The sequence below is a fragment of the Balaenoptera ricei genome, chromosome 20, assembly GCF_028023285.1.
Source record: "Balaenoptera ricei isolate mBalRic1 chromosome 20, mBalRic1.hap2, whole genome shotgun sequence".
Lineage (NCBI taxonomy): Eukaryota > Metazoa > Chordata > Mammalia > Artiodactyla > Balaenopteridae > Balaenoptera > Balaenoptera ricei.
In genome coordinates, this window is record NC_082658.1 from 38,792,824 (window position 1) to 38,808,174 (window position 15,351).

General features: G+C 37.7%; 1 protein-coding gene across 2 annotated transcripts in view; it reads right to left on the reverse strand.

Annotated features, from left to right (window-relative positions):
• Positions 1-3,970: 3,970 nt before the first annotated feature.
• The window catches only part of TRIM37 (tripartite motif containing 37), a 125,272-nt gene continuing 113,891 nt past the window's right edge, over positions 3,971-15,351 (reverse strand). For both annotated transcript variants that reach the window (XM_059906360.1, XM_059906359.1), the window contains exons 23-24: positions 6,584-6,694; positions 3,971-5,249 (exon numbers count right to left, since the gene is read on the reverse strand). In XM_059906360.1, the coding sequence (XP_059762343.1) occupies positions 5,167-5,249; positions 6,584-6,694 (194 nt within the window). In that variant the 3' untranslated portion in view covers positions 3,971-5,166. The remainder of the gene's footprint in view (positions 5,250-6,583; positions 6,695-15,351) is intronic.

Here is a 15,351-nt window from a genome sequence, read left to right on the forward strand (position 1 = left end):
TGAAAACACAACGATCCAAAACCTATGGGATGTGGCAAAAGGAGTTCTAAGAGGGAAGTTTATAACTATACAAGCCTACCTCAAGAAACAAGAAAAATCTCAAATAAACAATCTAACCTTACACCTAAAGGAACTAGAGAAAGAAGAACAAACAAAACCCAAAGTTAGCAGAAAGAAAGAAATCTTAAAGATCAGAGCAGAAATAAATGAAATACAAACAAAGAAAACAATAGCAAAGATCAATAAAACTAAAAGCTGGTTCTTTGAGAAGATAAACAAAATTGATAAACCATTAGCCAGACTCATCAAGAAAAAGAGGGAGAGGACTCAAATCAATAAAGTTAGAACTGAAAAAGGAGAAGTCACAACAGACACCGCAGAAATACAAAGCATCCTAAGAGACAACTACAAGCAACTCTATGCCAATAAAATGGACAACCTGGAAGAAATGAACAAATTCTTAGAAAGCTATAACCTTCCAAGACTGAACCAGGAAGAAATAGAAAATATGAACAGACCAATCACAAGTAATGAAACTGAAACTGTGATTAAAAATCTTCCAACAAACAGAAGTCCAGGACCAGATGGCTTCACTGGTGAATTCTATCAAACATTTAGAGAAGAGCTAACACCCATCCTTCTCAAACTCTTCCAAAAAATTGCAGAGGAAGGAACACTCTCAAACTCATTCTATGAGGCCACCATCACCTTGATACCAAAACCAGGCAAAGATACTACAAAAAAAGAAAATTACAGACCAATATCACTGACGAATATAGATGCAAAAATCCTCAACAAAACACTAGCAAGCAGAATCCAACAACACATTAAAAGGATCATACACCATGATCAAGTGGGATTTATCCCAGGGATGCAAGGATTCTTCAATATATGTAAATCAATCAATGTGATGCACCATATTAACAAATTGAAGAAAAACCATATGATCATCTCAACAGATGCAGAAAAAGCTTTTGACAAAATTCAACACCCATTTATGATTAAAAACTCCAGAAAGTGGGCATAGAGGGAACCTACCTCAACATAATAAAGGCCATATACGACAAACCCACAGCAAGCATCATTCTCAATGGTGAAAAACTGAAAGCATTTCCTCTAAGATCAGGAACGAGACAAGGAGGTCCACTCTCACCACAATTATTCAACATAGTTTTGGAAGTCCTAGGCATGGCAATCAGAGAAGAAAAAGAAATAAAAGGAATACAAATTGGAAAAGAAGAAGTAAAATTGTCACTGTTTGCAGATGACATGATACTATATAGAGAGAATCCTAAAGATGCCACCAGAAAACTACTAGAACTAATCAATGAATTTGGCAAAGTTGTAGGATACAAAATTAATGCACAGAAATCTCTTGCATTCCTATACACTAATGATGAAAAATCTGAAAGAAAAATTAAGGAGACACTCCCATTTACCACTGCAACAAAAAGAATAAAATACCTAGGAATAAACCTACCTAGGGAGACAAAAGACCTGTATGTAGGAAACTATAAGACACTGAAGAAAGAAATTAAAGATGATACCAACAGATGGAGAGATATACCATGTTCTTGGATTGGAAGAATCAATATTGTGAAAATGACTATACTACCCAAAGCAATCTACAGATTCAATGCAATCCCTATCAAATTACCAATGGCATCTTTTACAGAGCTAGAACAAAAAATCTTAAAATTTGTATGGAGACACAAAAGACCCCGAATAGCCAAAGCAGTCTTGAGGGAAAAAAATGGAGCTGGAGGAATCAGGCTCCCTGACTTCAGACTATACTACCAAGCTACAGTAATCAAGACAATATGGTACTGGCACAAAAACAGAAACATAGATCAATGGAACAGGATAGAAAGCCCAGAGATAAACCCACGCACCTATGGTCAACTAATCTATGACAAAGGAGGCAAGGATATACAATGGAGAAAAGACAGTCTCTTCAATAAGTGGTGCTGGGAAAACTGGACAGCTACATGTACTGGAACACTCCCTAACACCATATACAAAAATAAACTCAAAATGGATTAGAGACCTAAATGTAAGACCAGACACTATAAAACTCTTAGAGGAAAACATAGGAAGAACACTCTTTCATATAAATCACAGCAAGATCTTTTTTGATCCACTGCCTAGAGTAATGGAAATAAAAACAAAAATAAACAAATGGGACCTAATGAAACTTCAAAGCTTTTGCACAGCAAAAGAAATCATAAATAAGACGAAAAGACAACCCTCAGAATGGGAGAAAATATTTGCAAACGAGTCAACAAAGGATTAATCTCCAAAATATATAAACAGCTCATGCAGCTCAATATTAAAAAAACAAACAACCCAATCCAAAAATGGGCAGAAGACCTAAATAGACATTTCTCCAAAGAAGACATACAGATGGCCACGAAACACATGAAAAGCTGCTCAACATCACTAATTATTAGAGAAATGCAAATCAAACCTACAATGAGGTATCACCTCACACCAGTTAGAATGGGCATCATCAGAAAATCTACAAACAACAAATGCTGGAGAGGGTGTGGAGAAAAGGGAACCCTCTTGCACTGTTGGTGGGAATATAAATTGATACAGCCACTATGGAGAACAGTATGGAGGTTCCTTAAAAAACTAAAAATAGAATTACTGTATGACGCAGCAATCCCACTACTGGGCATATACCCAGAGAAAACCATAATTCAGAAAGACACATGCACCCCAATGTTCACTGCAGCACTATTTACAATAGCTAGGTCATGGAAGCAACCTAAATGCCCATCGACAGACGAATGGATAAAGGAGATGTGGTTCATATACACAATGGAATATTACTCAGCCACAAAAAGGAACGAAATTGGGTCATTTGTAGAGACATGGATGGATCTAGAGACTGTCATGCAGAGTGAAGTCAGTTAGAAAGAGAAAAACAAATATCATATATTAACGCGTATATGTGGAACCTAGAAAAATGGTACAGATGAACCGGTTTGCAGGGCAGAAATTGAGACACAGATGTAGAGAACAAACGTACAGACACCAAGGGGGGGAAAGCAGCAGGGCTGGTGGTGGTGGTGGTGTGATGAATTGGGAGATTGGGATTGACATGTATATACTGATGTGTATGAAATGGATGACTAATAACCTGCTGTATAAAAAAACAAATAAAATAAAATTCAAAAATTCAAAAAAAAAAAGTTATTGTATAGATTAATGACCCAAGAGAATCTCATGATTAAATCACTTGTGCTAAAAGCTCTTACAAGTAAATTTCCCCAAATGAACAGTCTATTCTCCGGCTTCTCTTAGTTCTTAACCACAAGTGGTTTTCCATATTTTGAAAATAAGTTATAAAGGTACACTGGAAAGCACTCAGTTGTATATCATATACAGGTCAAGAAACAGCTACGCAATAGTGAGAGTTCCAAAGCAGAGTCAATCACACTTGTCTTTATGAATTCTGTAAGCCTCAATTTAAAAAAAAAACCTCTACAAAATCAATTCTTACAATGATTTGTTCTCAACACTAAAGGTGCAAAATTCTTACATTATAGTTTTACCCATTACAATGTAGCACAGAAATAAGTTTGATTTAGAATATGATCTCATCAAAATGTAATGAACATAAATACATTTCCAGCTAATAGAAAATGAAATGTGAAGAACTTATTAGTAATGTTTCAGAGCACTGCACAATAAGCTACCTAATAACTATACGACGGCACGCCAATGCTATCATGGTAGTAAGCAAATGCTAAATTTTAACTTCTCATATGATTATACTACTTAAATATTTCCAACTAATTTAAGGAGAAAAAGTAAGCATACACATTATGGAGATTATAAATAAGTCTTCTAACTTCCTCATGCATCTACTTACAGCTCAACAGCCTCTATTATACACAGGCAACAGGAATAGGAAAAAGGGGGGCTTCCTGCTCCACTTTTAATAAATTGCAGAGGCATAACATTTTCTCAGCATCATTTTATTAACAAAAAGTGCAAACTGTTTTGAACAAAAGCAAACCATGAATCACAGCATTCGGCAAGACGCTAGACATGGAAAAGGGAACAATATTCATTAAGTAAAAAATAAGCAGATGAGATGCCTCTCATGTGTATATATTCATGCTTTTTCAATAGTCTCTTAGTCAACTTTCAGTGTAATTTTCACAAATAGTATAGCAGCTCAAAAACAAATGCAAGAGCACAATGATAAAGTTTGGCAATTATTTTGGACTAATTCTGAGTATGAAAGTAAACTTTATACCACAGTTTCATGTAAGCCACAGTACAATATGTAGGAATCTTTAAATGTACTGACACTGAAATCAATGTCCAACTAATGAAAATAAAGGAGAAAACAGGGTTTTAAAATACTCGTTACATTATAATTGTTTAGTAAGAAGCAGAAAAAACGAAATAATTTTAAATGTTCTTACATGTGTTCATATGACCAGGAACATAACCAATCCATATTAACTTAATTCATTTAAAATTACATTTGTAAAAGTCACACAAAAGAAAGCTTAGGTGTCATTAATCAGTGTGCCTGCACTTGAACAAACAAGAAAAGATAAATAAATTAACCTCAGTCAGTCAACGTATTCCAAAGAGGAGATTCAGTCTAGTGTTACTTCAGTTATTCACATAAAGTGTCTACAGGGAAGAATCTACACATTAGCAATATTTCTGCTCACTAATCTACAGGCACTAGTGAAACTATAAACTATAATTAAAACCCAAAATATAAAGGTGGTCATTTAAACGCAACTGAGTGTCTAGCCAAGACAGAAGAGCACCGACGCTGAGCAGGTTACTGAGGGCGTGCACTGTCTCCAGGTACGTTTCCTGGCAGTTAATTGCCCTTCTGTTATAGCAGACAAACTGCCTTTTATGAATATACTGTTTACTAAATTAATTGAGGCTACACTGTTATTTCATTACATTACACAGAGTTCTTCCCACACAACTTTTTCCAACGTGTACTAATGTCTTACACTAGAATTGTGCTACTTTCTAAAGTTTCAGAATTACTATTTCAAGTAGAGATGATGAAAAAAAGAAGACCAAATCTGATTATCTGACTGTTGATAAATTTGAGCACCAACTACAGCAAAATTCAGGGTCAAGGTAGCTTGCAAGTCAGTTTTCTTGATTTGAAAATTACCTTCCACTGTTTTCATCAGTATTGAAGCTGAGATCTTCAGGGCCTATTTGTTCACCATCAGGAAAACTGGAATGTGTATCTAGGAGAAAAAAAAAAGAGTTAACATTTTTAAAAGACCAGTATTTTCTTTTCCTTATCTCTAAACGATCTTACCAAGTGTGTTATTTAAGTGATAAAGATGTGCTGGGTTGTGAACAAATCTCTATTTTTAGAGAATTTTTGATCTGAGTCAAGTGTAAGCAAACTCAAAGGGAAAATAAAGGAGAAAAAAACAAAATGTGTAATAGACGCCCACAATTAGAAGATGAAAGGCACTGCCTGACTTTGTCGTCCTTGGGACACTGGGAGCAGTTAAAGAAGGGAATAGGAAATGATGACGATGTATACTCTGAAGACTCATTTCGTAAATATAAAATGTGTTTCAAAGCCAATTAAACTGCACATGCAAGTATCACTACAAAAACTCATCAGCACTCAAAATAACTTGCCTGAAATTTGGCTGCTTCTTTTATAAACAGAGAATATTGCTAAGAGTACCTTAATACTTAAAAAATCATCAAATGACTGAATCTGTACTACAAAAGACACGAGAATATCAGGGAAATATGTAAAATATAAAGCTGACAATTAACATAAGCCTGACAATGTTGTTATTCCAGGAACTCTTATAGAGGAATGCTCAGATTGACCATTAAGGTCTCTGGATAAAATATTAACAATGGGTGATGGATGTTAAACTTATTGTGGTGATCATTTTGCAATGTATACATATATCAAATCATTATGCTGTACACCTAAAATAAAACAAAACTACTAACAATGGGTTTCTCTCAGTGAGTTTTTTCCTAAGACTTTTTTAGGAGAAAGTGGTAATAAAATCAATGATTCCATAATCAGCATGCATTTCTAAGAAGTCAGAAAGAGTTATCTTTAAAAAAGCTACCTTATTAGCTAGGCTACAAATATCTCTGAAAAGAAAAAAAAAAAAAAAATCTGAAACCTCCCCAGGGACTGGCAACATTTTCTATAAAGGAGCAGACAGTAAATATTTAGGCACTGCAGGCCACAAATGGTCTCCGTTGAAAATTGTTTTTTGTTTGGCTTGTTTTCTTTTTCCATTCTCAGGTCATAGGCTGTACCAAAGCAGGTTGCCAACACTTGCTCCACCCCGTAAGCAGCACGCATCAGGTGGTGTGTGACCAGGCAAATACTACCTACCAAATGTTTTCAGTACTCACCATTTAGTTTACCCCACAGAATGTCGTCTCACAAATGACAATAATTTAAGAAAGAAAAAGAAGCAGAAGCAGCAAAGCAGAAGAAGCAGAAGCAGAAAGAGAAGCAAAGGAAGCAGCAGCAGCAGCAGAAGAGATGGTTTTATTAATCCCCGTGAAATGATATCACGTGTTGCACCTTCATGTGGGGGCTGTGCCATGAAAGCGTCGCTAAATCTGCCCAGGCTGGTGTGCTCTTCCTGCTCCTCGTTCTCAGTGTCACATTCAATATCACTGTCGCTACTCATTCCTGGCGGGAGAGAAGGGGAGAACGTGTTTCTGACAAGAAACCACTGCAAGAAAAAGGCAATCTCCCTATCCTAAATTGAGATTCCTAGTGAATTTTACACTGAATGCCAAGAAAACAGAAGATACCAAGCAAACAAAACAAAGAAAAAAGTAACCACACAAACCTAAGTTCTCTTTAGTTATTTAGAGCAGTATTTATTTTTGTTCTCAAAAATTAAAACTGCCCTTTCCACAGTACCTGAAAAGTTGTAATTTGAAGCCAGTATTAATTTCATTATACTGAGAACACTTTTTCCAAGGCAAACATAGGTTTTTTTTCCCCCTAAAGAGTCATAAGAGATAACAGCTCTTTTAATCCTGATTCGACAGTTTCTAGCCTAAAACATATATAAATATAAACACTCATAAATACAAATACACATTTACACTTATATCTAGCTGTGTGTATTTAAAAATTCCAGTAATTTTAGCAATAAATGAGTTACTATCCCATTTGGGCCTCCAATTTTGTTTTTTTGCATATGAGTAGGTTTTTAAAAGTAAAGTTCTATAGAATTTTTATAGTACAGAAAGTACTTCTGTTTCAACAAGACAGTGATCAAGAAAATCTGAAAATCTTTCTGCTACAAACCCTTATAAATGCTAGATAAAATATAAACTTAAAAATTTTAATGAACAGCTATATTTAAAAGAAAGAACAGAAATCCATAGGTATAGAGACAAAAAGGATAAGGAAAACTAGTGGGGTAGATGCAGTTGCCCCAGAGAGCTTGATGCGAAAGTCTTTAATACTCTGTTGGGGATAGGAAAAAAAAAACTTTGGATCCACCATAGAAAGGGAGTCGAAAGTGAGACTAAAACTGCACTCCCTGCCAAAAGCTAAAACTTTTACTGAAAGAATAAACTAAATAATTCTGTCTACTGTCACAGGAAGACAGCAGGGAATTTTGTCTTGTTTCTGGACTCAGCTCACCTCAGAATTCAAACTAAGGCCTGTGTGCATAATTTAAGTTTGGGATTAAGGTTGAGGTTCAAATCTTAGGAAAGTAACATAAAAACTGGTCAGGAGCTAGTGTGATCCGAATAAAGCAATTTATTCCTCTAAAGGGAAGGTTCTAGGTAAGATGAAGCAAGCACATTCCACCCCATCTTTCCCACTGGATGCAGCTATAAAACCTGGACAGAATGCATGAAGTGGCTATTTGAGGATTCTGAAAAGCAAATAGGGACAGGCATATTGGTGTAGACAAGAATTAGAAGTACCAACAGATTGGCAGATTTAAACAAGACCCAGAGTCTCATAAAATCATATTAAAAATGTCCAGGATACAATCCAAAACAGCTTCACCGTATGAAAAACCAGGTAAAGACAAGAACAAACATCAGTGCTGAGATGACAGAGATAATGCTGAAATTATCTAACACAGACTAAAGCAGATATACAAATGCTCATGAATAGTCTTGAAACATATTTAAAAGACCTCTCTGGTGGGAAGCTTCCACAATCCAGGTCACAATTATAGTGGCGGGGCGGGGGGGGGGGGGGGGGGGGAGGGATGATTCTCACACAGGGTAGAAAAAGTCTCAAAAAGTTATGTTCCAATCAAAATTTACAAACAAGACAATCTACTTGAAGTAAGAGTCAGCAGATATACAACATAGGACAATACCACAAATTTTTTCACAAAATAAAATAAACTGAGAGTACAAAATTCTGTTTAATGTGGAAAAGAAAAGAATAGATTTTTTTTAAATTACTAGACTTTTCAGATATAGTCATTAAAATTAAACTATTAATAGATGAATTTAGGCAAGGTTGAAAAACTTAAAGACAGAACTGAGAAAATTAACCAGAGTTTTAAAGAACAATGAGATTGCCATTATAAAAAAGAGGTTAAGAAACACAGGGATAAAAAAGGAATGGTTCAAACTGTGTCAACTAGACAGCCATAAAGACAGCAAAGGAGAGACAATATATTAAGAGAAAATGGCCAAGAATTTTCCATAATTAATGAAAAACATTCTGAATTGAATGGAAATAAAAGTACAACATATCAAAAGTTTGGGGATGTGGCTATAGCAATGCTTAAAAGATAAAGTTACAGCATCAAATGCTTATATTATAGAAGAGAAAAAGGCCTCAAAGTAATGGTCTAAGCATTTACTTTAAGAAACTAGAAAAAAAAAGAGTAAATAAACTTGGGTAAAAGGAAATAAAGAACAGAAATTAAATTAGCAGGAAAACAAAAGAAAAAGAAATCATTGAAACAAGATAGTTGCTTGAAAAGGTCAATAAAACTGAAAAGCTTCTAGGCAGACCAAGACAAAAGAGCAAAAAAAAGGAATAAAAGAGGGGACATCACTAGAGATTATACAGACATTAAAAGGGTAATAAGGGAACAGTATAAAAAACTTTATGCTTTTGAAATCAAGAACACTGATGAAATGGACAAATTCTTTGATAGACACAAACTACCAAAATTCATTCAGGTAAAAATAGATAACCTGAATAGGTATTTTAAGTATTAAAGAAACAGAATTTGTAGCTTAAAAAACTATCAACAGGGACTTCCCTGGGACTTCCCAGGTGGCGCAGTGGTTAAGAATCGGCCTGCCGGGCTTCCCTGGTGGCGCAGTGGTTGAGAATCTGCCTGCCAATGCAGGGGACACGGGTTCGAGCCCTGGTCTGGGAAGATCCCACATGCCACGGAGCAACTGAGCCCGTGAGCCACAATTACTGAGCCTGCGCGTCTGGAGCCTGTGCTTCGCAACAAGAGAGGCCGCGATGGTGAGAGGCCCGCACACCGCGATGAAGAGTGGTCCCCACTTGCCGCAACTAGAGAAAGCCCTCACACAGAAACGAAGACTCGACACAGTCATAAATAAATAAATAAAAGAACGTGAATTTCTTTAAAAAAAAAAAAAAGAATCGGCCTGCCAACGCAGGGGACAGGTTCGTGCCCTGGTCTGGGAACATCCCACATGCCGCGGAGCAACTAAGCCCGTGCGCCACAACTACTGAGCCTGCGCTCTAGAGCCCGCGAGCCACAACTACTGAAGCCCACGCGCCTAGAGCCCGTGCTCTGCAACAAAAGAAGCCACTGCAATGAGAAGCCTGTGCACCGCAACGAAGAGTAGCCTCCGCTGGCCACAACTAGAGAGAAAGCCCGCTCGCAGCAACGAAGACCCAACGCAGCCAAAAATAAATAAATAAATAAATAAATAAATTTTAAGGGGGGAAAAAAAAAAGATCAACAAAGAAAACTGTAGCCCCAGATGGCTTTACTGGTGAATTCCTCCTCTTCTGTTTTCAATAAGAGTTTGTGTAGTACTATTTCTCCCTGAAATATTTTGAAGATAGGCTGGACGTGTGGACGTTTCTGAAATTTCCTTCCTAAGCAAAGGAAAAAGCTTTCCTGCTCTCAAGAGTCAAGAGCGGTACTTACTGTTTAGAGAATAATCAAGCTACTTGCATGAAGCACCACCTCCACCTTCTGGCCCTTCATGGAACTGCTGCTGAAAACCCTAAAACCCACGAGTTACTGAAATTCTAGGCACAAATTTGACCTCTTGGTACTAGTGTTTCTGAACTCCTGACATATATTAACCTCCAGGATTCACAAACGAGGAATTGGAATTCTCAGGAATTCCCCAAATCTCAAGTTATTCTTTAAACACTTACAATATTTTTTAAACTCTAATAAATTTATATATCTTTAAAAATTTTTGGTTTGTAGTATTTACAAGAACTGTAGCCTACAGTGAATATTCAAATAATGGAAAATGCTGTGAACATTACTGGGTAATAGTTGAATAATGTACACTTAGAACTCTTAGTAAGGTTTATAGCACTACATGGAATCACATCAAAAATGCCAATATGGGGACTTCCCTGGTGGCGCAGTGGTTAAGAATCCGCCTGCCAATGTAGGGGACACGGGTTCGAGCCCTGGTCCGGGAAGATCCCACATGCCGCGGAGCAACTAAGCCCGTGCGCCACAACTACTGAGCCTGCGCTCTAGAGCCCGCGAGCCGCAACTACTGAAGCCTGTGCGCCTAGAGTCCATGCTCCGCAACAAGAGAAGCCACCGCAATGAGAAGCACGTGCACGAAGAGTAGTCCCCGCTCGCCACAACTAGAGAAAGCCCGTGCGCTGCAATGAAGACCCAACGTAGCCAAAAATAAATAAATCTATTTTAAAAAATGCCAATATGAGGAATTCTTTTGCTTTTGAAACTTCCTGTTTCTTGGAGCACCACTCACAGGATTCCTGTATAGTATAGACTCATGAATATTTACACAGCAGCAGACAGGGCCATGAACACGTACTTATAAAACGGCAACAGCTATAGCCAGGACTGATTTGACTGCAATTGCTTCTTTTCAAGGTGCTCCCATTGATCTTAACCTTTGATTCTAGGTACCAGCATTTCCAGTTTATACTTTCAACTTGCCATTAGTGGATTCTTCCAAAGCAGTCATGTTTCTGTGTTTTTTCTGTTTTGTTTTTTTTTAATTCATTTTTTGGCCACGTCATGCAGTATGTGGGATCTTAGTTCCCCGACCAGGGACTGAACCTGTGCCCCATGCAGTGGAAGTGTGGAGTCTTAACCACTGGACCACCAGGAAGTCCCCATGTTTCTGTGTTGACTGTTAAGATTAACTCTAACGGGAGAACTAGAATAATTTTTTCCAGTTTTTTGATTTCTTGACTTACTTTTCTTAGGATTCAGAAAAACATGCATTTCCCAAGAAGTGTTGGAAACAAATTCCTGCATGAAAACACTACTTGGTTTTTTATCAAGTCCTAAGATCTGAAGTTCCCTAGCTCTGTGAATGTAATGAGAAAAACAAATTGGTCTCTTGACCTCTAGCTTAATAGTTGACCTATGGGGTCACCAGGTCCTGTACAACCCATTGACATCAGTGAGAGCAAGTAAACACAACATAAGGTCAAATACTTTCATTTTTTGGAAATGAAAGTAGCTACTGTCAAGCAACAGGTCACAAGCTATTTGCTATGTGCCTTGCCCCATACATTGCAATGTCCACCCACTGCCTTAAGTAAAGGTTAAAGGCAAACTAGTGATATTTCACCAACTATAAGAAATCTGAATACAGGACCTTTCTTAATCTCACCAGAAGGTGTCAACAAGTTTTCACAAAACTGGCTGTCAATGATAATTATTGTAAGATACCATTAAATGGCAGATGCTTCAGAGATGTTCATGTGGGGGAAAAAACCCCCAAATCAACCCTGCATCTTAAAGTAAAATGTGAAATAGGGTATTTATATATCAATCACCTACCATATTTTGTGAGTATCCACTATATGCTCAGTAGTCCAAAGCTAACTTTTGAGTTAATAATGCCTTTATTCAGGGGTGCTCAAACTTCAGCTGCTTGGAAAATACATTAACCACCTGGTAGACCAAACACTAATGCTTCACTTGCCTTCCTCCTTTCCAGCAGAACCTCAATATTGTTCAGCTGTCTTCCCTTCTCCAAGTAGCCATGTGGAATGGATGAGGGAGGGGAACCAAATGTTAGACTTTGCCAAGTTTCCTTTTTTTTCCACTACTGATTAATGAGATGTGCTCTCATTGATAAACATTGATAAACAGAGACATATAAAGTGAAATAACCCTCCCCTACTCCCAGAATGTTCTTCTGACTACATATAAAGTTTGGAGCTGCAGCAACCACCTTGCCATCCTGAGGGGAGCTAAGCCAACTCACTTAGAATGGCAGCGCAAAAGATGGGGGGATGGGGTTGGTGGGAGGAAATGAGTTCTTGATGACATTAAGCACCTAAATTTTCCAACCTTGAAACTGCCCTACCAGAGTTAGGTGAGACTTCTTGTTAATACAAGACAGTAAATCTTCCTATTGCTTAAACCAGCTGATTGGGTTTTTGTAACTTAATGTCTTCATTGATATACCAAAAGGGATCAGCAATGCTGGAGCATCGGACTTGTGTATTACTCTTAGATAGGGTGCCAGTAAGGTTTGCAGTAGGCATGCCATGGCTTTCCCTGGGATGGGTGACACCCCTGACTTATTTGAAAAGGACTGTGCTAATTCAGCAGAACTCAATCGCATAGTCTCCAGTTTTAGATAGAACAAGGAAGAGACCAGTCTACCTAAGGAATTCTGTATTGGGGGAGGGGGGTTGTGAGGAGGAAATCAAGATTTTTGCAATCCAGCCATTAACTAGGAGATTAACACAAGGTTGTCCCATATGATCCCAGTTAGAAAGGAAAAGGCCTGCTGATGACTGTCAAGTCTAAGAAAAGTCACTTTTTATTGACTCTCAGGAACATTTAAGAGACCACTTTAGTTGTCCCAAATTCCCAACTAGTAACACAAAGAATTTTAAAGTTTTAAAAACTTTAAACTTTAAAACTGGAAACTTTAAAAAAAATTTTAAAGTTTCTTCAAACAGCCTGGCAGTAGGGAGGGAGGAGGAGAAGAGGAGAGAGAGACCAATTTACAGTGACCTACCACAGAAAATTTTCTTTTAGGAATTCTGCTTAAGAATAAAGAGGCTCGTTATTCCTAAGCACAGATGTAAGACAACCCAACTCAACTTTTCACCAAGGCTTACCGGTGCGAAAAATAAAGGTTTTCTTGAGAACTGGCTCCTGCTGATGACAGAATATACCCACAGCAGTAAGTAAGGCCCCATTCTCCTCTCACAAAGCAAATTTCAAAAGGCACAGAGCTCCTTTAGTTTACCTATTCCCCTCTTCCAGCCTTATCAGTTAGTCTCCTCACTGCCTATCCTGGGACTCTAGTGGTAAATAAGCTGTTTAGATACCAACAAATTGCAATAGTGGACTTTCCTGGCACTACTGATTTGCATGTTTACAGTAACTTTTCTTATTGAGTTCTAGGTGCTTTGCATCACTACAACGCTCCTTACATAAGAAAAAATGTGTTACTGAGTAACACTGACAGCACTAAATCTCAGATTCAAAGACTTGAAAGTGCAGAGCAGATCCTAAATGTGGCCAAGCAAATGCCTTTCTCCAGTTTAGGATAAGCTGTTAATGATTAGCTTTAAAAAAAGAAATGGAACTAATGTCAAAACGTATGGGGTTTTTTGGTGCTAACTAGCTATTTACATAGAAAAACTGAGGAGAAAATGTGAATTTATGAGATGAAGGCTGAAATTTAAAAGTCTAAGTTGAATTTAACATGCTTCTTTTACCAGTCTTCCTGTCCCCAGAGTTCCACACCCCATTCCCAGTCCCCAACTCAGCTAGAGTAGGAATTTTAAAACATAATTTTATCATTTCACTCCTTGCTTATATTCCATTCAAAGGACAAAGTCCAAATTCTAGCTAGACATACAGTATAATTCCTCATGATCTGACCTCTGCCTCCACTCTGGCGTCATCTTTCACCAGTCTTCACAACTCATACTAACTCATACTCATCCCTTAGGATGATCTTTCCAAGTGTGGACTAGGTTAGTAGAGAGGTGACAGTTAAGGGCACTGGCTCTGCGACTTTGAGTAAGGTAAGTTACATCTCTAGGCCTCAGCCTACTCACCTGTAAAATCAAGATAATAAAGTAACCATGTAGGTCTGTACTGAGAAAACGGAATACTGGTAAAGTCTTTAGCAGTCTTAATACCTAATGAGGGCTTGCAAATATTATCTATTATTTTTATTATTACATACCTGTTAGTTGAGCTCCCTATATACCCCATCACAGCACTCATCATTCCATATTATAACTGGCTATTAACTGGTCTCTAACACCTGTTTTTTGGTTTTCATTTGCTCTCCCTCCTCCATTCCCACCACAACCAACACATACCCAGCATACTTGAGAACAACTTGCTCCCACATGTAACTATGACCCACTCTGGCAAGTGATTCTTAAGGAGTTGTCACCCCTGGTTTGAGTTTTCAACTCAACCAGTGGTTCTCAACTGGGGATGATTTTGCCTCCCAGGGGACATTTGGCAATGTCTTGAGACATTTTTGGTTACTGTAATTCAGAGGAGGTACTACTGGCACCTAGTGGTTAAAAGCCAAGAATGCTGCTAAACATTCTACAATGCACAGGGCAGGCCCCTAATACAAAGAATCACCTGGCCCAAAATGTCAATGGCACCAAGGTAGAGAAACCCTGAACTAAACAGTAGGTTCAGGAATTACTTTATCACCAGCATCAAAACAATGCCAGGCAAATTAGAAGCATTTCACAAATGGTGCATAAATAGAAGGAGACTATAATTCCAGCACATGCTATAACAATTTAAGCCACTACAATCTATAATCAGTATGTATAAATACATGGAAACTAGCTAATCCCTACTAGCTAATCCCTATAGGTCCTTTCTACAGAGATCAATCATAATATATTTTTCCTGTTGTTTTAACAACACTTCACTTTAAAAATCCTTTCCATTTAATTTCTACTGAAATAATGCTGCCCACCAGAGGAGCACCAACTAAGATGGAAGACCAAAATGTTTAGTGTTCTTTAACTGAAAATGCCACCACCCACACACACTCACAGAGCAGCCAGAGGTAGATGCTGGCACCTTTTATATATGCTTTGAGCTACAATTCATCAATCGTTGAAATTCAAATAAGTGCAGAGGTGGTAGGTGGCAGAGTTTCATTAAGAAATGAAAAATC